Source organism: Cyphellophora europaea (assembly GCF_000365145.1).
Source record: "Cyphellophora europaea CBS 101466 unplaced genomic scaffold supercont1.1, whole genome shotgun sequence".
Classification (NCBI taxonomy): domain Eukaryota; kingdom Fungi; phylum Ascomycota; class Eurotiomycetes; order Chaetothyriales; family Cyphellophoraceae; genus Cyphellophora; species Cyphellophora europaea.
In genome coordinates, this window is record NW_008481797.1 from 841,410 (window position 1) to 863,489 (window position 22,080).

Genomic DNA, 22,080 nt, shown 5'->3' on the forward strand with positions numbered 1-22,080 from the left:
GCGATGACTAATAAAAATTCATACACATGAAGCGGCCGTCCCCCGCTTCCGATCATGTATCTCCGATAGATCCATGATATCGATGAATGTCAACTGCTGCATCGTGAGGTGAATTCCGTGTAGGAGGGATATGTATTTGACATGTGGATGCCCACTTGCCAGTTGACCTCGATCGTGCCTTCTACATTGATCTGCTCCTTCTGACTACTTACCAGATCTCGAACAGCAAGCAATCCCAATGGCCGAATCCAAACCTAAGAATCTATATGCCAATCTGGGCTCGAGTGGCCTCAGGGTATCCAGAGTGATTCTGTGAGCGTCTTCACGTAGGCTACAGTCAATGACTAACCACAACGAGCGGTGCTATGTCGTATGGCACACCAGATTGGCAGGGCTGGGTTCTGAATGAGGAAGATTCGTTGCCCCTGCTGGAGCACGCCTACAAGTCAGGCATTCGTACTTGGGATACAGCAGACGTCTACAGCCACGGCAAATCCGAGGAGATCATGTAAGTCCGGTGAGACGACACTATCGAGTCCTCTCGACCTACATCTCAGTTCAGTTTGCAGCATGGTACCTAACTCAGCTGCAGTGGCAAGGCCATAAAGAAGTACAACATCCCACGCGAGCGTCTGGTCATCCTCTCAAAATGCTATTTCGGCGTTGACCCCGAAAACATCGGCCTCCAGCCTGGTCCCTCCACTGTCAACGATGGTGAATTGCTCAACCGGACCGGCCTGTCCCGCAAGCACATTCTAGACGCCGTTGATGCCTCCGTTGCCCGTCTCGGCACCTACATCGACGTTCTACAAATCCACCGCCTTGATCGATCCGTGCCCCGAGAAGAAATAATGCGAGCCCTCAACGACGTTGTCGAGTCCGGGAAGGTCAGGTATGTACCTCTCCTGTCTTCGCATCTGCTTATCTCTCATCTGACACTCCTGTAGGTACCTTGGTGCCTCCAGTATGGCAGCATGGGAGTTTCAGGAGCTGCAGAACATTGCCGACCGCCGCGGCTGGCACAAGTTCATCAGCATGCAGAATTATTACAACCTGATCTACCGCGAAGAGGAAAATGAGATGATTCCCTACTGCAATCACATCGGTGTGGGCTTGATCCCTTGGTCTCCAGTGGCCCGCGGCGCACTGACTCGACCCTGGCATGACCGCGAGGATAGCCTCAGGGAGAAAACCGACCGATACTTGCAGGTACGCCGAACCTTCTCAGGGCTCGTTGTCCGCTACTGACCGATCCTCAGGTCATAATGAAGAACCGTGAGGACAAAGTCGACGAGGAGATCATCAACCGTGTCGAAAAGGTTGCCAAGAAGACAGGTTATAGCATGGCACAGGTGGCTATTGCATGGTGTCTGAGCAAGAAAGGCGTGTGCCCAATCCTAGGACTGAACAAGAAGGAGCGCATAGACGAGGCGGTAGCAGCCTGTGATATCGTGCTCGACGAAGACGACATCAAGTGGATGGAGGAGCCTTATATGCCCAAACGCCGCCAAGGATATTGAGCGTCTCGATGAGAGACCGAAATTGGCAACAGAAGACGCCAGCGGCGGCTGAGACGTATGCTGAGGTCTGCACTCACACCCACAAAGCGCGGAGGATTGGACTGCCGGTGGGCCAGTTGGACGTAGGAACATTGAGAGCTCAAGTAGTCATCAGTCATTGAAGTTGTTTCCTTATACAGCAGCCACGTCACCAATCTGGAGTGATATCGCAATCAGTCAACTTTTCCCTCCAAATTTCTTTCGAGACACCAGCATCTCGGAGAAGAACCTCACAGCCGTACCCTGGCCCCTATCCCTCTCCCCTCATACCAAACCCTTTCACTCCACCTTCCGATTCTGACGCCAACCTCAGCTCTTGCATCAAGCTTGAGGTTCCCACCAAGCGCCTCTCGTACCGTCCCCAACTGGTCCAGTTCCCACTCGACAGGCATCTTGGGCGTTTCGGCTTTACCGCGCGGCACGTCGAATGGGAGGTCGTAGTCGATCTGCGCGATCTTGGTGCCGTTGTGGAAGGCTGAGGCGGAAATATCGTCAATTGCCAGGGCGATCGGCGAGGCGAGCACGAAGCTGGTGGTAGAGGAGAGGATGTGCATCTTGAGGGGTCAGGTCAGTAATGGGGTCGAGCGAGAAAGAGTGATGGAATGAGGGTCAGCGTACGGTGGCTTCACGGATGAATTTTCCAAACACCTCGGTCGCGTGAGGGGCCGGGATCGTCAGATTTAGGCCAATGTTCGGAAGGCCGGGGATTGAGGCTTCGTGGGTCTTGATTGTGAGGGAGGTGTTGTAGCCTGAGAGAAATTGACTGATCCATTCTCTTCCAACCACACTGCTGTCCCACCTGGCGCAGACAGTGATGTCGTTCATGCCGGGAACAACATCGGCGGCACTCCACGCGTAGCCGACAAGTGTATCGTTGACCACGACGCTAACGTTCACGTGCGGGATGTGGGCCGAGTAGTCTGTGGGGTTACTGATATTGGCGTTAGCCTGTAGGGTCAGGGTCTTGCGGGAGGAGTCCACCACTTTAATGTCAGAGATGCCAGGCCGTGAGAAGCTGCTGCGGTTGATGGGCTTTACGAAGACGCTTCCTTGAGCTGGTATGCGGCGGACAATGAATTGCCCAAGAGCTGTAGCAGTATTCACATCAACTTTCCCTTTGACTTCGAGGGAGACGCCTTTGCCACCGAATATCAGCTGCTGTATGACTTCTGTAAAGACGTCGTTGTCAACAATCTCTAGCGGAGCATTTTCGATCACTGATTGAACAAGGAGGTCGTCATCCATCTTGGTGGCGTTGGCGGCCTGCCACTTTCGCAGGTCTAGCTTGCCCATGATATCGCCCTTGTAGAAGACGTCGGCGTTGGCACGGACTCGGTCAACATCCAGGTTGACATTCATGTCTTGGGGTAAGCCAACAAGAACCTTCACAATTGCGGATATCGTGGGTCGGGAGTCTTCAGCGAATGGGTCGGGGAGGCTAAAGTGTGTGTCTGCTAAGGTGAAGTTCTTGATCAAGTTGTCGAAGGGATGGGAGGGCAGGGTGAAGGGTAATGTAGTATCCTTCAAAATCTTCTCAATCCAGCCGGGCGTCTGGTGAGAATCTTGATCACCCCCCCTGACGTATACTGTAGCATCCTTGCCAGCAAGATAATCTGCAACGAGTCTGTCCAGAGGAGAATTGCTCGATTTCGGGCAAGCCCTAGTAAGTGCCGTCGGGAGTTGCTCGATCAAGCCGGTTACCGAAGCATTCACCATCTGTCGTGGGAGAATCTGAATGACTGCAGTTGAAGCAGTGGCCAGGCGCAGGTAGTCGGCCTTGCAGTCGGGCAGTAGAATGTCGAAATTCAACGGCGGTACATCGAAGTTGACTGGATAGTCATTCTTGACGGAGACCGTCGTCTTTGCAAGAACTCCACTGGGGTGGCCAGGGTGCCCGAATTCAGCGAACCGTAGATTGGTAATGTTGTACCGTGGCTTGGCTGGTACATCATCGCCTCTGAAGTGCATCGATTGTTGAACGACCTGCGTACCGAGGTTGATGAGGCCGCTCCTCAGAGGCACTTTGGCAATAGCTTTGGCGTTCAAGTTCTTCAAGTGTCCATCTAGGAAATCTTTCGCGATCTGCCTAATTCCGTCCACCTCGCCAGGTTCCAGGTCGGCAAGTATGTCCAGGTGATTGTGGTGGTTCGGGCGTATATTCATGATGACAGAAGGGACCGTGGCAGAGCCCAGCAAGACGTCGCCATAGTCTGGGAGGTAGATTTCGAGCTTGGATTGACCGCTCTTGACCTCACGCGCAATCCAGGTCGCCACCTTCCCAAGATCTCTGACCGACTTCTTCTTCACCTTTGACGAGTCCAAGTACAAATCGCCTTGTAATCGCGTCTTGATACCTAGTGAAGTGAAGGAATCGATTGAGAGCTGCTCTGGCTTGAAGACCAGCGCTTCTTGTGCATATTCCTGCGCTATTGACGGCACAGCGAAGCCGATGATGGCAATGACAGTCCCTATGCAGAGGATGGTAAGCGCTGCTATCGTAGGCCAACGGCCGTATTTCTTGCTCTTGCCATCTGACGATGAGATTGATTCAGGGTGGGGCGTAGTCGTTCCGTTGGGACGGTCATTGTAGGATGTTTGGGACTCTTCGTCTTGACGAGAGAGTAGGGGCGTGTTCTCGGAGGCGTCTGGTGAAGCCGGTCTTGACGACATGGTCGTCGCGGGCCAGGCAGCAAGCGCTGCAGGAGTGTCGACTCAGTGCATCAATTGAGGGGCAGCTTGCTACCATTCAACATGTAACGGCGAGCTAGTGATAACTTCACGATTGCTGATAACTTGTAGTAATCCAAGAAACACATTCAACGAACCTATAGGTGAACGGATGAGAGACAGGCTACTGGCGCACGTTGAGATGCAACGCTACGAGTAGCATTGTACCTGCAGCACGATCTGGTGCCGAGCATAGTACGTCACCCGGAGCGATCCAGCCCCAATGCCCCATAAGCCGGGCAGTTGCCGGATTGCTCACATGTTTGTAACACAAATAGACCATACGTAGAATGTTCGTTGGGTTTTCATGTACGTTTCATTCGCACTAACATCTCATGGTATCATAAAACACATCGCTTTTCAGCTCGATAACCAGTCAAGAAAATCAGGGGTGAAATATGTGATGACGATGCCCGCTCCTGCTCTCAAAATCCCCTCTGTGGACTCGAATGCCATAGTTTTGAGGTCGAAAACACCAGCCTTCGCTCCCGCGTGGATCATGGCAAACTCACCGCTGACCTGGTAGGCAGCGATGGGTAGATCCTTGGCCAGCTCCTTCGCATCAGATATGATGTCCAAATATTGCGACGCCGGCTTGACCAAGATGATATCTGCACCTTCGCTGACATCTCTGACAATAGCCCGGCGAGCGAGACCTCGTCCACCAGGAGGGAGTTGATAACACTTGCGATCGCCAAAAGAAGGGCATGAACCCGCCGCATCCCGGAATGGCCCGTAGAGGCAGCCGGAAAATTTGGCCGCGTAAGACATGAGGTTGACTTGATGGGACAGGCCCGACTCAATCAGTTTCAGCTTGATGGCTCGGATACGGCCGTCATTCATATCTGAAGGAGCCACACAGTGGGCACCAGCTGCAGCATATGCCATTGCCACGTCTGATATCCTCTCAACGGACATGGCATTGTTAAGCGATCCGTCTTCTCGTAGAATACCACAATGACCGTGAGAGGTATACTCGCACAAGCAGACATCGCAGACAATGAAAAGCTGAGGGAAATGCTGCTTGATGATCTGTATGCCCTTGATCACAGGTCCTTCTGGGTCGTCGGCGGAAGTGCCTAGAGCATCTTTTGCGTTGGCTGCGAGTGGCACACCGAACAGAATGACCGATTTGAGACCTTTGCGGACGAGAGGCGTGAGGAACGGTACTAGCTGATTCACGCCTCGACGATGCTGGTTCGGAAGTGAAGGAATCGCTGTGACTTCATCAGGGTCATCGGTAATGAACAGCGGGTAGATGAGCATCGACTGCGAAACGTGTCAGTAGAGGCATATCACGACGAAACGTAAATGCGCACCTTCGTCAGTTGCCTCTCTGCTTGCCATGCCCGAGACAGAGGATGGCTATATCCGGAGTGTAGCTGTGAAGAGATATCGCCCGCAATGCTTACGCTAGTAGCAGCTGTCGAGTTGTAGGAACGGGCTTGCGAAGGGCGCGAGACTGTGGACTGGTCGTCGCGCTGTCTGGGATCGCGGAACGCAATGTCCTGAACCAGGCTAGAGAAAGACATTATGAAGCGAGGCTGAAAAGCTTCAGGCGACAAAAGCGGCTGTCGTTGTGCGTAGCTGTCGCCACAGAAGTTCGAAGTTCGGGGCGAGATCTGAGTGCACTCCGCAGCTGCCGTGCAGGTTTCCGTAACAAGGTATGAGCACGGAATATCAAACAGCTTCGACGTATGAGTGCTGGTATGTGAGCTATTCGCGAGGGTCTAGCAGCATGAAATACAAGTGTTGTATAGAGGCCGCTTCGAAAATAATATTCGGGGCTGCGAGCGGTCAAGTCAGCGGAACTGAGCGCGGCCTCAACTCGCTTCAAATGCCGAGGTCCCCATTGGTCGATGCCACCCACCCTGCCAATCGTAAGAGCAACTGAGACATAGTGCTTCGGTAAGCAGCGACAGCGGGTTAAGATCAGCTACATTGCCCTTTCGATTCATAATGTGGTATTTGGGCACACAGAGGACCGGGCCGAAAGTAGATTGGAAGCCTCTTATTCATTCTTATAGAAACGGGCAATATTCACTGCCTGGTGTGTACACTTCCGACTTCGGCTTACCGGCGGACCCTTGCTCACTTATACAGTCCTCGCTATCACACTTTACTCCCTGTTGATTCTGTATCTAAACCCTTTCCGCTCTGTATCTCACTGTATAAGACCATGAGCCCATGACACCGTCGCTATGCATACATCGTGGAATGATTAGAGCTGAACCTCGTTGTTGAGAATGGTAACCTCTTCTCCTGGTTTGAATGCTGGGAGACCAATGTACGGACATCCGTCGCAACGGAATGCATCTCCAAGACTGCAGTTGCCACAGCTGCCGACCTTGCCCTGCACAGTGAAGTCGACTTCAGCTAGATCATCAGCTTTGAGCTTCATGGTGTTCAGGTCATCATCCGCTTTCTGCCTCTTTGCCTTATCTTCTGCTTCTAAGCGGGCTGCTAGACCACAGGTACAGTCCTTGCAAGCCCTCCTCCTTTTCGCCTTCGGCTTACACTCGCTCGCTAACTTTGGTTAGTCTGACGATCTGGGCTGCTGGAATTGTAACTTACGAATCTTGATAGGTCTTTGGAGGTCTTCGTCTGCCATCAGCTCATCTTCATCGATCAAGTCATCGTCTGAGTCCTCCACTTCATTGGTAGTGCCATCATCAAAGCCCACTCCGGCCGGAATCGACTGGTCAGTCATATCCTGACTCTTGCGCTTGCCATTGAGAGGCAGCGAGACTGAGCCATCGCTTGTGCTTTTCACACCTCCAGCGGCTTCTGCAACGGCCTTCTTCTTGCCAAATCGTAGAGGAACAGATTCTTGAGCACTGTAATCTGGTTTGACAAATCCTTTACCAGATTCATAAGTGAGTCCGGCAAGGATCGCCTCCGTCTTCTCTGCTCCCTCTGTGGCACCGTAGTACCCATCTTGGCTGTGGAGTATGGCACCGCCCTTCATGGCTTTTGCTAACAGAGAGAGGACGTCCCTACTGATCAGTGACAGGCTCTCGCGTCTTGAGTCATCGGCATCGGACAGGATCATGACTACATCGTAGGTAGCTTCTGGTAAGGAGACCAAGCCCATGGCGAGACGATCTAGCATCTGCATGTCGGTAACGGATCGATCATGCATCTGAAGCACTTTGGTCAATTTTTCTTGGTGGGATGACAACGATGGCGGCGAGAGCAAGAGGGTTCGTTTCGCAACTTGCGGCGGGACAGCCTTGCTGGGCAGGACGAAATCATCAGAGGTGTCCATAACGAATGAAGGCGCCATTGTGAATGTTACAAGCAGGAGTTTGTGGCTGTTGCAATACTGAGAAACAAGGTGCAGTCAGGTAGGAGGCAGTGGAATGATCCAAAGCGGATAGGAAAATGTTGCAAGAATCGTACCAGCCGCTTAGAAATCGGCAATCGGCGGGGCTCGCCCCAGTCCAGTCAATCAGCGCGCTCCCAGACTTAACGCCTGCGGCGGTTCAACGGGCAAGGCTGGCGGGTGCTTTGGACGTTGTACCTGGATGCCTAAGGCAGATCTACCATTTATTGATGGATTTTATTGCCTACGTTGACGTCCAGGTTGTGGTAACTACCGACGACCACCACAGTGGGAGGGCCCCGCAGTGAGGTCACTCTGATCACGTGGGAACATCCACCTTGACCCTGATTCTTCAGGTCCCGTCGTGATAGTGCAACTAGCGAACACTCTGACTGACAGTCTCAGCCACGATTAGTTACCAGGTCATGGCTGCCAAAATGTACAGGCTGTCATTATCGTGAGCCTTGTGCGAAAGTGTTGCGACAGCAGCGCGTCAGCAGATGGTCCACCGAAAGCACCAGAAACCCGTGAGACCCGCAATCAACCCACCACTCACGCCACGAGGCTTTGGCTCGACGGTCTAGCAAGAGCCGACCACCTTGCGCTGTCCAAACCGAATCTCGCGGCCAAATGATGGACGGACCACGTTGCTAACTTACGCAAAGCCGGTGGTTCCTGAAAGTCGTAGTCGAACCCTTTTGAATGCGGAAATGCATAAGAGGAGACAAAGCGCTAAGCGAAGACTCGACCCTGCGGGCCAACAGCGTCCCAAGGGGGCAAGGCCCTAAAGCACGTTGACTTCCGGGGAAGGGATCCACCAGAGCCCACCGAACCCCCAATGATTAGCTGCAGACGTCTTAGCCACTATTGGGGTGTCGTGTGATGCTGCAGCTGTGCAATGGAGCATCGAGTTAAAAGGCGCTCAGCGTGGCCTTACTAACAGCTTTCAACGACCGAGCGTAGACCTTCAATTCCGAGTCCTCAAGTCTGTATGCTGTAATAACCATCCCCTCTCTCTCTTCCCCTCTCGTCTTCCCACCAGGACCGGATCACCAAATATCGACAATCGTGTAAGTGCAAACTGCTCCTCGCTACCCTAGCATTCGTCTCGTGATCGGCAGGCGTGGTCCGAGCTTCGCTTCTTTGAACTTCCTCCGCGACCACGCCATAACTGCATTGTCTTGCCTGCTCACGCTAACATCTCTGTCTTCTACAGCAGAACCACAAGAATCGTCCCTTCCGATTCCAACGTCACTCACCATCACAATAACACTCCCAATCACCCATTCGACTACCCTTGAGCCTTCTCAACCGTACCAGTAGGTAAGCACAACCCTGCCCCACGTCCGATGATATCAGCCATGGAAAGGGGTCGATATGCCCCTCGCCCAACCCAACTTCATCCCAAACCATCATTGCCATCCACCCCACCACTAACGCATACCTCAGATATGACTCGCAGCAGCAAAGCCAACGATCGCAACCACGCCGGCCTGGCTGACGGTAGTAAGTTCACCCCCCAGCCTGTGCTGAAGCAACCCTCATCCGGAACACCGTCCCCCTCGTTTTCTTATCGTGTCAATAGTGTTCCGAACATGAATTCATAACTGACGTGCTCATTCAAGGTGCTCTTCCCGAAGATAGACTTCCTCGCTACTTCGCGAAGTCGGGCTTCAGCGACGCCGACCCCTCTAGCATCAAGAAGCACGGCGGAGGTCGTGGAAACTGGTAAGTCTTCCGGAACAGTCTTCTGCACCTCGTAGTTGACACTTTACAGGGGCCGAGAGGGCATCGAAGCTGAAGACCTTGGCTACAACATCAACAACATCCGCCGCCGCTCCAATTCCTCTACTCAAGCCCTCGGTGATTTCAAGACCAAGTTCGAGGTCAACGAAGCCGATCCAGTCTTCGAGGAAGAGCTGCATGGACCCACAGAGGAAGACGTGGAGAAGGCTAGCATGGTCTCGCTCGACAAGGAAGACAGCACCGACAGCTCCCGCTCCGTCGACGGTGAGGATGCTGCTCACAAGAAGATGTAACAACACGATACACTACGATTACTGACCATGCCACATCGCAACCAGGGCAAAAGTCTTGTGCTCCTTCTCAAAGAATGGATTCAGACTTGAAATGGATTGACAGCGGGCGCTCATTCAGAACGATGGTAGGGATCCGCGAATGACCTCGAAATTCGGAAACAAACAATATGTATACCAGCAAAGCAGGCGAAATGGATTGCGGCGGGTTGGTCATCTTCCACGACTCACACGAGATCTCAGAGAGCCTCGTTGTTCTTCGGTTGCTTATGCACTGCATCCGCATAACCAGCACACGTACAATATGATAATACTGGCGCAGCCGTCAGCTATTTTCCAGCATGGTCTTCCTATCTTACATCGCTTTTGCTGAGCAGTGACTAATAGTGTAGACCACGTCATTAGCAATTCGGATCCGTGTTGAGTGTGACTTGTCCTTAAAGTGGCTGCAATGGGGAGTGCCGAATGCCACGATTGTAGCTTCCTGGCAAAGTTCTATGCAGGTACAAAGTCGTTAAGGAACGTTCACCCGTCGGGGACACTATCGTGACAATGAAAGGCCTCATAGTGGGAGAGGAAATCGCTGCATCGGTCTTTCCTCTCTTCCGAGATCGCCAAACGAGGCAAGAGCGCGAGACCGTGCAACACGGGAAAGAGACGATGAATCGATTGAAGATCGTAGTTGGTAGGTTGGAAAAGTCTTGATGTACATTCTATTAGATCCGACTTCCTAGACCAGCATTGCGAATTATCATCTAGTCACCTGCATCACTCTTGGTCTTGACCTTCTCCATTTGCTCCTGCTCCAATCTCCTTCTGTGCTGTATCCTTCGTTCCATTTCCTCCGTAGTCTCATAGTCAGCCCCAAGCTCCAAAGACTCCTCACTCGAGCTCGACAGAGGGTCTTGTGTGTGGTTCCTTTCTGTTTCGGCCTCCTTCTCGCCTGTACCTTCCTGCTTCTCTTCATCATCGGATTTCGCCGCTGCCTTTGCGGGCTTTGTTGGGGCGAATTTTGACTTGACTCGAATGCTCTCACCGTACTTGTAGAAGACGAAAGGAATGGGCGCAAGCAACAGCGCCACGCCACCGACCAAGCTTCCTCCGCCACCCACTCCCAATGCTTTGAACATCTGATTGGTGAACAGAGGTGCAGCGGCACCGCAAGCCGAACGGCTGATGGTATTCGCGGCCATTGCAGATGCGGTATACATGAGGTAGGTATCCGTAAGATAGTTGAGGTAGGAGACGAAGATGAGTAGAAATGAAGTCGATAGGAATACCCCGGCCAGGGTCGGCACAAACCAATGCACAGAATTGTAATTGGCCGACCACGCAAACCAGAACATCGAAATGGCAAACACTATGCCGCCCAGCATCGCAAGCGGTAGGCGATCTTCTGCTTTGCGGGGATGTCCAGCTTCGATAGCCTTCCTGTCGCGGGAAGACTGGTAAAAGACGATGCTGCCACCCAGTACTGCGCCACAAACGGTGCCGAGCAGTGGCAGCTCACCGACACCAGAATTCCATCCTCTCATCTCTTGGAAGACGATTGGATATATGCTGAACAACATGTATAGGAGCGTGTACACAACAGACACATAGATCGCAACCAAGAAAGAAATCGGGTCAAACAGGATCTGCCACGGGCGAAGAAGAGCGACGCGGAAGACCGATGCCAGAGATCGTCCGTGGGCTTCGGCGGGTGCGATAAGATGGCCGTATTTCTCAGGGTCGAGCGCCCGAAGTCGACGGGCTTTGTTGAGTAGAACCACGGGCGGGTAGGTTTCGGGAATGGTGAACATCGGTATAGCTGTCGCACCGCCAAACATGATCATTACATAGAACGTCCACTGCCAACCATGGTCACCCTTGGTCAGCTCAAGGAAACCAGAGATGACTGGTCCAAGGGCTGGTCCCACAAAAGTCATCATGCTGAAAAGAGCCATGGCGTTGCCTCGCTGAACAGGATCCCAAATATCGGCCAGAACCCCTGGGGCATTGGTAAGAGGCGCACTGGCGAAAGTGCCGGTTAGAAGGCGTCCGACAAGGAGAGATCCGAAGTTTGGGGCAAAGGCGCATAGAAAGTTGAATGCTACATAGGCCACGAATGAAACGTAGAAGATGTAGCGGCGCCCGTAGAATTCGGATAGAGGTGCAAAAATCAATGGACCAGCAACATATCCCAACAGAAACAACGTTATTACCAGGCCTGCTGCCACCTGGGAGACCTGGAAATATTCTGAAATCCCTCTAATAGAACCGGATGGACTTGAGGAGGCAAAAGTAGCGTTGACGACCATTAGCACGCACACAATGGTAATGCTATCGGAAAGGCTCGGTTAGCTTGAATTGACAATGGAGGATGGGAGGAGGCTGAGCCTGAGAATGGGGACGAGCTCGATGTGGTGGTGTACGTACTAGTAGCGCCGCCCAGTGGACCATTCTTGGGGATTCTCGATGTCGCCAGGCGCAAAGTTGATGTGTCCATCTTGGTTTATGTGAGGTTCAACGGCAGGATCGAGTTTGCCAGAGCGGTATGGCTTTGCCGTTGGCCGGCTCAGGAAACGTTCGAGGCCATTCATGCTGGGAGTTGGCGAGGCTCAGCGTTGGCAGGTTGAGAGGGGATATTTGAAGGGGGTCTGATAAGACATCAGGTCGGCAGGCTTTAAACCCGGCCCGAGTCGAGAGGTATTCGACGACATGTTTTGAGTTTCGCAAAATAGTAGATGACGATAGAGCGGCGTTGGGTGGAAACTCTGCCTCGGGTCGCCGGCATCCGCAGCCGCAAGACCGTAGTCGCTTGCTAAAAGCGACGTATGTACAGATGAGCTCCATCTTACGAGACCGGGGATATCAGCACAATTTGCCATAAGAGGAGTATGATTATGAAAGCATGTATTTTAGTTGACTCTCAAGTGGCCGGAAACGCCGGCGTCAAAATCGAGAGGTTCTTTCGGCCGATGATGGGGTCTCCACCTCGGATCTTCTAAAGCGCGAGCTACGAGTCGATCTTGCTTTAGCTTCGCACGCCGCTCAGGCTGGAGATTTCGTATGCATGGCACTTGGTTTTTCGTGTTGCCCATTGTCGCTTGTTTCGAAGTGAGTCACGTCCGGGACCGCCCAAGCAGGTCAGAGTAGGGCAGACATCCCAATGCGCAGGGCAGCTATTGACTGCTAGCCATGGCTAACGGAGCTAAATACTCAGCAGGAGGCGGTTTTTAGGACGTCGCCAATGCCCTGTCGAAGCGTTCGAATCTGTATATTCAACCATAGGGAGGACATGGGCCGTAGAGATTCGTTCCACATACGTTACGCGCGGCTCGGCATACCGCATTTAAAATCCGATATAGCGGCGAGAATTGGGATATACGAAGGCGTGGCTATGCTGGTGTATAAGCAATCTGGCAAGCTGCCTAGCAACGGAGACATAATTGAACGGTCAAAGACCGACATCAAAGTCCGAGCTCGATCGAAGCGGGTAGAGGTACTCCCAGGAAAGTGCAGCTCACAATTAATTGAGTTGTCGTGGGCACTTTCCAAGAAATCACGAGCCTTGTGTTCCCAGGTAGCCAGCCTTGCAGCCTTGCCAAGAGCCGTTCCTGGAAGGAGCGTCACCCGCTGCGGAGAAGTCGACGCGTGAACAGAATCAACATTGTTAGATGTCTGCAGTCTTGCTTTTCTTTTCATCGATTGGATAGTCCTTCTCCTTCCCTGTGGTATCTTCAATGCTAAGCGCGATTCCTTCATAATGTTTTCTCCCGAAGCCGCCGGACATACCCACTTGCTGCGGTCCAAGAGGACTCGTCAGGCTGCTGGTACCGAAGATTCTATCAAACTGCCCCAAGCAAAACGAAAACGATCAGCACTTCGACGCGACACATTTGAACCTTTAGCTGATGCTAGTATCAACGAGCTTGCTGGGCAAGCAAAGTCGACGGCAAAGCCTAACGGCCACGCCGACACCTCCACATCGAAACCTGTTGCTCTTCAACCAAAAGAGTTGTCGTACAGAGGACCAAAGAATGAGAGAAGGGCAGATCGGGAACGAGCGACGACGACCCTGACCAACAACGATTTCTACACCGTCTCTGAACTACCGTCGCTCCCTCAGCAGGTTCGTGAGCTCGATAAACACAACAAATCCTACACATGTACCTTCTCCATCGAACATGGCTACGCCATTGTCGTCTCCCACAATGAAGCCATCATTTGGCCGTACCACTCTAGCGCGGCCATTCCTTCATCACGAGATGTCATTGCCGTTCCCCTGTCGTTTCTGCAGACTTCTGAATCCGATCCTCTACCTCTGGCGGCCTTCACTGCCCGCTCCGCGACTGGCGAGCCGGGCCTTCTGGTTGTCTCTGCAAGATGGGGGACCGTTATCTATTGGGATACTCTCACCAGTGCCTCAACTGTCATGCCAACGCGGACCTCAGGAGGCGTACAAGGATCAATTCCAAGCTTGGGCGGAGAGACCATTCACGACTTGGTCAGTGCCGAGCCATCTGGCTTCATAATCTCCTTCAGCCACGGCCGGCTGGCTCACATCTCGCTGCGCGATCAGCTCGGAAGACCTGCCATCGGTGTGCAGTTCCTGCGCAAGCCCCCAAGCAGTAGTCTTCTTGGTGGTATTGGCGGCAGTGTGCGAAATCTTGTCGGATGGGACCGCAGGAAGGGCATACCCATTGTCAAGGCCGGTGCTGCCACCAAAGGCCAGCGAGACATCGCTGTCATGACAGAGAATGCCGAATTCGAAGCTTGGGACACGAACTTAGGAGTCGGACACACCTTGACGTTGCATCAGAACTTTCTGGAGGATATCAAAGATGCCATGAAACCATACCTTCCGCCCGAGAAGGCCATCTCGCAATACGACGTCAAGGTTCTCGATTTTGAGTTGGCTCGCCCAAGTCAGGAAATTGCTCGAGGTGATGAGCCGTCGACTGTGCCACTGCTTGCGCTGGTCTCACTCTCGGCACCCAGTGGTACGCAGTTCTACATCGTTGAACTGGTCGTCGGCGCGCAGGAAAACCTCATCAGAGTCGTTCATCCTATCTCGTGCTATTCTACTAAGCTACCAAAGACGGAAGACTGGCGTCCACGCCTCTTGGTGGTCAAGACGACCGCTTTCGCCATTTTCGAAACGGTAGTGGTCCTGTTCTCGCTGTCCAAGATTCATGAATCGCCATCTTCCCAACTGTTGATGGAACGGCATGCCTTACCTGCGCCTTTTCAAGATGCCATTCGTCTCGACGGAGAAAAGTCATATCGATTCGTTGGCTTCTCTGCCGAAGAAGAGGGCACCGACGCCTCATGCCTGCTGGCTGTGTCCAAAAAGGGACTCCTCCGAATTCAATCACACAAGAATGAAGCTGAGATTGACGTTGACGACTATGCAAGCAAGATTAGTGCGAGAACTCGTATCGAGCAAGCTATCCGCTATGGCACCGAGAAGGAAAACCCGCTAGATCTCAATAGCCCCTCATCACATTCCTTCACTCAAGGTGAGGTAGAGGTAGCGGCCTTGGAGATCAGTGACGACATCGTCAGATCTAAGTGGAAGTACCTACCTCCCAGTGGTCCGTCAATCAGCAAGCATTTGAGTGATCGAGCGAAAGCACTCAATAGCCTAATCCACCATGTCATGAAGTACTATCGGAACAAACTTTCGGGCGGCGTCCGGGACAATCTGATGTGGGACGCGGAAAAGATCGCGGCGGCTCAGGCAATCTGGAAAACACAAGAAATCATCTGGCGCAGATACCCTCAAGAGGACCGCGAGATGCCCCACGTCGAGTTCTCTCTGCGAGCTCTCCACGAATCGCGACAAGAGTACCCGAGCGAGGAGAAGGGTCAGGTTGACGCTGTAAGGCACTGGATGCTCAACAGTGTTTACAAGTGTGACAATCTACTGGTTGAAATCGTCGACTGTATCAATGAGCTGCCAGACTTCGATATCACCGACCCTCGCATCTTTGGCGAGTTCTTGCTTGAAACAGTCGACATCTGGTGTGCTGCGTACTCGGCAGTCTTCAAGTTTCGCCAGGACAACGCTAGTCAGTACGGTTTTGGCGACAAGGCTATCAAGGATGGTCTCTTCCTGGAAAGCTATCATCTGGACTCTGGTCGGCCCTGGACTTCCAATGTCCAACCCAATCATTATGCCTGGCAATTACTCGACCACGTCTGCAATTACCTGGGCGAATGGTATGACTATGAGGCTGGATCCGCCAAGTCAGCAAAGAAGAAGATGCCGGTCAGTAGTGATGGCAAGGTACACGACCCTCCACCTCGTACGCTGATTAATGAACTGGTCGCAAAGTTGCCCAAGCAGTGCGACATTTTCAATCGTGTCACTAGTGAAGAAATAATCTGGGCTGCTACTGAAGAAGGAGGCCGGCATAGCGATCGTGTGGAGAGACAGGCTGCTATTGATGCAATCCTTGCAGAGACACAACCCAGGCTCTCTGAAGCCGTGCAAAGAATCTCCGAATTCAACATGGAGGGAGCCATCGACATTGCAGAACGGCTTGCCGATCCTCAGCTACTTGTCACGTTGACTTCGGACTACCTGAAGAGATTAAATCTGGAAGCTATGGCTCACCCCGAGACGGCACAGAAGAACAAGAAGAGGATAGACGACGTCCAAAAACATGCTGAGACATATTACAGCACTTTCGGGAGTCAATGGGCCTTCGCCAACTTCAGTCGCAAAATCGAAAATGGCGAGCTGGGAAGTATACTCACAGAAGCACAAGACAATGACGGCGAGAAACAAGAGTATGTCACCAAATTTCTTCACCGGGCCACCAAGCAAGGTCAGCAGATCGGCAAACTTGCTTGGATCAATGATGTTGTCGGTGAGCAGAATTTCAGCCACGCTGAACGCGTCTTGGTGCGCGTGGCCGATGAGGAGATGGATATCTACAATAAGAAGACTGAGCTCTCGCTCGCCAAGTTGGTCAGCCTGGCAGCCGCCGAAGAAAACAACAACGTGCGCAGCATGCCTGTGCTCGACGGCATTGTCACATATGACAACAAGCTACAGATCGTTGATATTCAGCAGCAGATCACCGATCATGTCAAACTCGTCAATGGCCATGCTATTGATGCAAAAGCCGCCGAAGATATGGCATTCCAGACCTTCTCCACTCGCATCGTCGCTAAGTACCCTGGCCTGAAGCGTCTACTGAAGTCTGCGATTGCTGCACTCCTGGCGGAGCAGCCGCTGTCAGAAGAAGCTCTAGTCGACTTTCTTACACTCGCAGATCCTGTCAATTATGAAGAAGAACCAGACAACGATCCAGAGGTGTTGGGCCGAGAATTTGCACTTGCTCTACGTGTGGTTGATCTAAGCGATTTACCGAACGTCCACAAAATTGCTTTGCGTCAAATCGTCTGGAGGCGCATTGCCATCCGCGATGATTGGACGATTCTCAACAACTCGACCGGTAAAGGCGACGCAGAAGTCGCGGAGACTCTTCACCAGACTGCCATTTTCCAAACACTTATCTACCTCGGCGCCGAAGTTGCCAATCTATTCGGGAGCGCAGGTATTGCGGCGGTGGCAGCGCGTCTCAATGAGCAGATCGTGGCACCGGATGTGATTCTGGCGGACAATGCCTTCCCAATCGTACTGCAGCGCCGTTTCGAGGGCGTGGAGAAGGACAAGGAGGCAGTGCGGAAGGATCTGGAGAAGGAGCAGGAGAAGTTGAGGAAGTATGTAGACACAGCCCAACTCGAGCTACACTTTAGTGGATTAGTCAATGATGCGAGGGAGGAGATCAGACAGATGATTGATGCTGAGGGGGAGGCTACTGCGGAGGGACTCGAGGGAGAAGGCAAAGACTAGAAGTCGGCGACGATGGTGAAGATGCCACACTCAAAGGTTGGTGAAGAAGAATGGCGCATACTGTAAGGCATCTGACCACTAATGCGATCTGTCGGATTATGGAATGCCAATAATGGCAAGAACGAGCAGGCGAAGCGTTCGAATTACTAGTAGCGGTAGCGTGTCGTGAGCGGGTCGGTTGAAGAGGCAAGCCTTCGCAAAGGCCAACCTGAATCTGCGCCAGATGCACGCACACATCACGAATGAACATGGCTCCCTTTCTCGTGTACAACACACCTATTTCACCGAAGCACGATCTTTCCCCGTCCTCGATCGAGACTGCCGCACCATTTCCTCCCGCATCTGTAGCTGCTGTGCTTCCTTTGGACGGCGAGTGACTCGTTCGTTCTTTTATAATCTGTGACGGCCACCACCTGTAGCCCACAGTCGACAAACGACAATCGAAGATCATCTGTCCACTAGTCTCATGAACATGACCAGAAGGGGGCCGGGTGCGCTGGTGCGGAATTAGAATAGACAGAAGTTATGAAGGTAGCGAATATAGATGTTTCCGGTTCTGGCTTTTGGTATCATGCTCACAATCAAACTTCCGCTCTACCTCGAGAATATATGTTTACGCATCTGACGCCCTCTCAGGTATTTAATGCGTGCGTGAACTAACCTAAAGTTACTGTCTAAACTCGGATATACCCTCCATGTAGGAGGCATCTGCAGTAGAGAAGGACTTCTCCTATATGCCCCTGCAGCGCCTGTCAAGCACTTGAACTTTCACTTAGCCGCGTTCTCACTCTCATCAGAACCTTTTCCAGTAGGTTCTTGCCCCACTCCGCCTCCTTGCCCTCGGCTGTTGCGGCATCGAAGCTGATGCCCCAAATCCTGTCGTCCGGACTTGCCTCAACAATGATCCTCTCCCCAGTCCCAAGGAGTACGAGCTTCAGATCTTCGTTCTGACTGAATTTGGCGTGATTGGCCTCTGCGACGATCGCCTCGCAGCGCGAGTTCCATCGTTCCTGATCGAAATCCCGAACCTGGCGACTCAAGAGCTTGGCCTCACTTGGGTGTGTTGCATTGGCTATCTTGGTCGCGGTCTCTTCATCGCCCATGAGCATGGCTTTGGCGTGCATTATGACCTGCTCTGTGGATCCGAATTCTTGTCGAGGCCCAGATGGGTGGTTGACGTCCGTAGCGGTCCAGACACGGGCGGTGAACATGCAGGGAAACCACTGTTGAAAGCAGACGTGAGGGTCAGGGCCTTCGTAGCCAAAGAAGTAAATATGTGTTTTCGTTACTTTAGGTGGTAGCTTGGCGGCTTCCAACAGTTGAGGCGGACACTTGTAGGGGTTTCCTGACGCTAGTGATGACGGATGGTTCGCGGCGGGACCTCGTGCCTGGACAGCTTGAGTGGCAAGAAACATGGTGTGGATTCTTGTCAGTGGTTGCTAGAGTTGTCCGGCGGACACGTATGCAGACCACCCTTGGGAGGTCTATTCGTCAGTTGCGCATGCAAGAAGCGAGATGAAACCAGGGGAAAGCTCGTTTGGACGACGTAGGCAATGAAGTCGAGCTTGCATCACTCCTCGCCTCCGGTTCCTTTGGTCTAGATCTAGACTTTCAAGATCCCCCGCTTCAAAGACACTGACAGATTCGTTTGATCTATCAAGGTAGGTTCTCTGACTATGTAACCTTGACAACGTTTCAAGCCACGGAAATGACAAGATGGCTGCTCATGGTGAGTCCTGGCTAACCCGGGGGTTTGGGACTTGAAGTTGTCTTGTCGGTGCCCAAAGACTGGTTCACAGGGAAGCACGTGGGCGCATATGTTCCCTGGCCTCCAACTTCGCTGCAACTTTCAATACACTCGGCTCCTGCAAGACGGGTGAGTAGAGGAATTTCACCATGTGTTCTCGCAAATCGTCGTAGCTGTGGATGCCCAAGAGGTTGCACAAATTGAGTACTCGAACCATGAAGAACGTTTCGGTCCCCTCGTAGCCCGGAAGGTCGGCAGCAAAGACGCCAACCATGGTGTTAAACAGGATGTGGCTAAGCTGATCCTGAACTAGCGCGGGTAGTGGGTGATTGTCGACTCTTTCCAGCTCCGGGGTGAGTCCCAGTGCCGGCGCCCAGGACTTGAGCGCAAAAGCCAGTGCGTTCTGGAGCTTCAAAACGTTCAGCCGTGCCGTTTGAAAACCGATCATCGTGCAGGCGTGGGCCATTAATATCAACAGTGTGCAACGTACAACTTCCATGCACTTTCCCACTACATCGAGTGGACCGATATTGTTTTCGGGAGCAAGTTTGAGAAGCCGCCGCAGGACAGCGCGAGCCTTTCGACATAACCATTCCGCGTCAAAGCAGACGGCTACGGGCGAAAGCCACACGACCTTAGCGATAGCAACACACTCGACAATGTCAGTGACGATCCCAGCTAGGGCATCGCTGAACATGCCCTTCCGTAGTCCATGGTCAAACATGGACCCCATACGGAGATCCATCGTGCGGGACAGATCAGCTATGGCGTCTCTTAGACCCAGTGGTGCAGCTCTCACCGTCAACGAGACTGGTGATGGGTGCCAACACCCTGAAGAAACGCCGCTTTGAAGTAACCAGCGTATTTCACGTTGTAGTGCTGCTCTTCGCTCGGGCAGCAACGGGCCAGGGTCGAAGTCTTGTGGCAGAGTCGGCGGCTTGCCAGTGGACAGCGCCAGCTGATTGTCAACATGAGCGCAAGATTCGGAAATCCAGTGGTCGAAATGCTGCGTGAGGTCGAGAAGGTGATACAGCTTTGCGACGACGCGGAGATGTTTTCGCGCTGATTCGTATTCGCCAGTTGCTGTCTCAGATACCACAAGGAATAGGATGTCGAGTATGGTATGCCTGTCTACAACTCCGGTCTTCCCGCTCTTGATCAGTTCTTTGCGCAAGTGATGTGAGGCATGTCGTCGGAAGGAAATAGGTGCCTGTTCTTGGATGTCTTCCCGAAATATCTTCTGCATGCGTATGCTGAGACAAGCCAGGAAGGCATACAGATGATGTGGCTGATGGATGGATCTTTGAATGACATCAGCAATGGGAAACTGGTTGATGTTGTCTCGTATATGTTCCGGCAGGTAGGCGAGCTTATAGTTGTTACCGGAGAATCGATAGATTTTCAGGCCATGTTGTAGTACGAGATGTATCTGACTGGAAACCCGGACTGGCAGCTGATTGAACGGGTCAACTTGATCGTGGGGAGAAAATTCACGGAAATACGGCTGCATTGACAGATCATTGAAATCGTCGTCTTCCTCTTCAGGTGAGACTTCAGGTGATGGCTCGGTGGCCGAGACCCCTTCAGTTGAGACGGTAATGACTGACGTCTCGATCTTTTCAGGGTCAGGAGGCTGAAGCTGTTCCTTCTCGACTGGCGTCGATGCTGGAGAGCTGTTGAATGTGGGAGATGAGTGATCGGAACCTGGTAACGTAAATGGTGTCTGTACTTGATCGACACCGCCAGGGCTGAAGACCGATATCCCAGATGGAGAGGCTGGCGATCCGGCATCATCGGTCGAACCTCTGCTACCAGTCAGATTCATCGTGCTCTGTGTTGGGAACGGATAACTACGAGAAACATACCCGTTTATCTCCCCTTCGCGTTTGTTCCATCCTCCCAACGCTATTCGTCGAGCAGATGAGGACGACTTGTGAGCGGATGTTGCTTTGTGAGCGGCGAGTCGCCTATTCCGGACCTGCTGGGCGTGGCGATTTATCTCTTTGGCTGAACTGCCTTCGGATCGAGACAAAGACTTGGACTTGGAATCCTTATTGACGAAGAGAAAAAGTTGCGGAGTTGCTGACTCGCCGTTGCGGCTCTTCATCCTCCATGAACTCAAGTAACAGAGCAGGCGATTCCTCGAGTGGCTAAAAGATCGACATATGCTGGAGCAGCTGGGCAGCAGACTGATCGAGAAAGGACCGCGATCGAACTCTGTGGGGGTTGTGATGTTGAGATCCCGGATTGGACGCTGTGAGCGTAGGGTTGGCAAGGAGCGAAGCTGACAGGCTGATGATTAAGCAGATGGGACCGAAAAAGAAAGAGGTGAGCGGCAGTCGGCGTTTAGACAGAGTCCGTGAATGGGAGCTGGCCTTGTTGTTGCGCAAGGTGAAGTTGAGACGATAGCCAGTGAACGAGTTGCAAAAACCTGTCGACAGTAGAGTAGAATGATATGGGAATGACGTTGAAGGTGGCTGATGGTGGCCAACAGCGACAGACAGGCACCGGACAAGATTGATTCGCTCCAGGCGGGGCACTTTCGGATGTCGACTTGAGCTATGGCTGCAGCGCTGAGAGGATGGCAGTACTTTGTAAGTCTGTGAGAGAATGATAGTCGATTAGTGATTACAGCAGCAGATGGTGGATGGTCCGGTTAGACAGGAATGACTGAAAGATCGCAAAGGTGAGGGTTTGCCACAAGACCCCAAAGCGGGCTTGATCGACGCCGAGGCCTCCCCTTCCTCTCCTGAAGTTACGGCGACGCAGCGTCCTTTTCACACAACGTGGTCAACGGCGATTGTAATATTCCTCAAACCTACGCAGGCGGTGAC

At 52.6% G+C, this 22,080-nt stretch overlaps 9 protein-coding genes across 9 annotated transcripts; 3 read left to right on the forward strand and 6 right to left on the reverse strand.

Annotated features, from left to right (window-relative positions):
• Positions 1-365: 365 nt before the first annotated feature.
• On the forward strand, positions 366-1,520 carry HMPREF1541_00292 (uncharacterized protein; the record flags this gene model as incomplete). The annotated part of the gene is made up of 4 exons (XM_008712598.1): positions 366-508; positions 593-892; positions 948-1,209; positions 1,260-1,520. 4 exons carry the CDS (start codon positions 366-368, stop codon positions 1,518-1,520), a joined length of 966 nt encoding a protein of 321 aa, XP_008710820.1.
• A 269-nt stretch (positions 1,521-1,789) lies between these two features.
• HMPREF1541_00293 (uncharacterized protein) lies at positions 1,790-4,229 on the reverse strand (the record flags this gene model as incomplete). The annotated part of the gene is made up of 2 exons (XM_008712599.1): positions 1,790-2,113; positions 2,178-4,229. 2 exons carry the CDS (start codon positions 4,227-4,229, stop codon positions 1,790-1,792), a joined length of 2,376 nt encoding a protein of 791 aa, XP_008710821.1.
• Positions 4,230-4,646: 417 nt separating this feature from the next.
• HMPREF1541_00294 (uncharacterized protein) lies at positions 4,647-5,818 on the reverse strand (the record flags this gene model as incomplete). The annotated part of the gene is made up of 2 exons (XM_008712600.1): positions 4,647-5,555; positions 5,606-5,818. The coding sequence occupies 2 exons, from the start codon at positions 5,816-5,818 to the stop codon at positions 4,647-4,649; spliced, it is 1,122 nt and encodes a 373-aa protein (XP_008710822.1).
• A 689-nt stretch (positions 5,819-6,507) lies between these two features.
• On the reverse strand, positions 6,508-7,572 carry HMPREF1541_00295 (uncharacterized protein; the record flags this gene model as incomplete). Its single annotated transcript, XM_008712601.1, has 2 exons — positions 6,508-6,812; positions 6,861-7,572. The coding sequence occupies 2 exons, from the start codon at positions 7,570-7,572 to the stop codon at positions 6,508-6,510; spliced, it is 1,017 nt and encodes a 338-aa protein (XP_008710823.1).
• Positions 7,573-9,062: 1,490 nt separating this feature from the next.
• Positions 9,063-9,650, forward strand: HMPREF1541_00296 (uncharacterized protein; the record flags this gene model as incomplete). The annotated part of the gene is made up of 3 exons (XM_008712602.1): positions 9,063-9,117; positions 9,237-9,339; positions 9,389-9,650. 3 exons carry the CDS (start codon positions 9,063-9,065, stop codon positions 9,648-9,650), a joined length of 420 nt encoding a protein of 139 aa, XP_008710824.1.
• Positions 9,651-10,402: 752 nt separating this feature from the next.
• HMPREF1541_00297 (uncharacterized protein) lies at positions 10,403-12,229 on the reverse strand (the record flags this gene model as incomplete). The annotated part of the gene is made up of 2 exons (XM_008712603.1): positions 10,403-11,969; positions 12,066-12,229. The coding sequence occupies 2 exons, from the start codon at positions 12,227-12,229 to the stop codon at positions 10,403-10,405; spliced, it is 1,731 nt and encodes a 576-aa protein (XP_008710825.1).
• Positions 12,230-13,395: 1,166 nt separating this feature from the next.
• On the forward strand, positions 13,396-17,499 carry HMPREF1541_00298 (uncharacterized protein; the record flags this gene model as incomplete). Its single annotated transcript, XM_008712604.1, has 1 exon — positions 13,396-17,499. The coding sequence occupies one exon, from the start codon at positions 13,396-13,398 to the stop codon at positions 17,497-17,499; it is 4,104 nt and encodes a 1,367-aa protein (XP_008710826.1).
• A 752-nt stretch (positions 17,500-18,251) lies between these two features.
• On the reverse strand, positions 18,252-18,914 carry HMPREF1541_00299 (uncharacterized protein; the record flags this gene model as incomplete). The annotated part of the gene is made up of 1 exon (XM_008712605.1): positions 18,252-18,914. The coding sequence occupies one exon, from the start codon at positions 18,912-18,914 to the stop codon at positions 18,252-18,254; it is 663 nt and encodes a 220-aa protein (XP_008710827.1).
• A 378-nt stretch (positions 18,915-19,292) lies between these two features.
• HMPREF1541_00300 (uncharacterized protein) lies at positions 19,293-21,071 on the reverse strand (the record flags this gene model as incomplete). Its single annotated transcript, XM_008712606.1, has 1 exon — positions 19,293-21,071. The coding sequence occupies one exon, from the start codon at positions 21,069-21,071 to the stop codon at positions 19,293-19,295; it is 1,779 nt and encodes a 592-aa protein (XP_008710828.1).
• Positions 21,072-22,080: the final 1,009 nt, after the last annotated feature.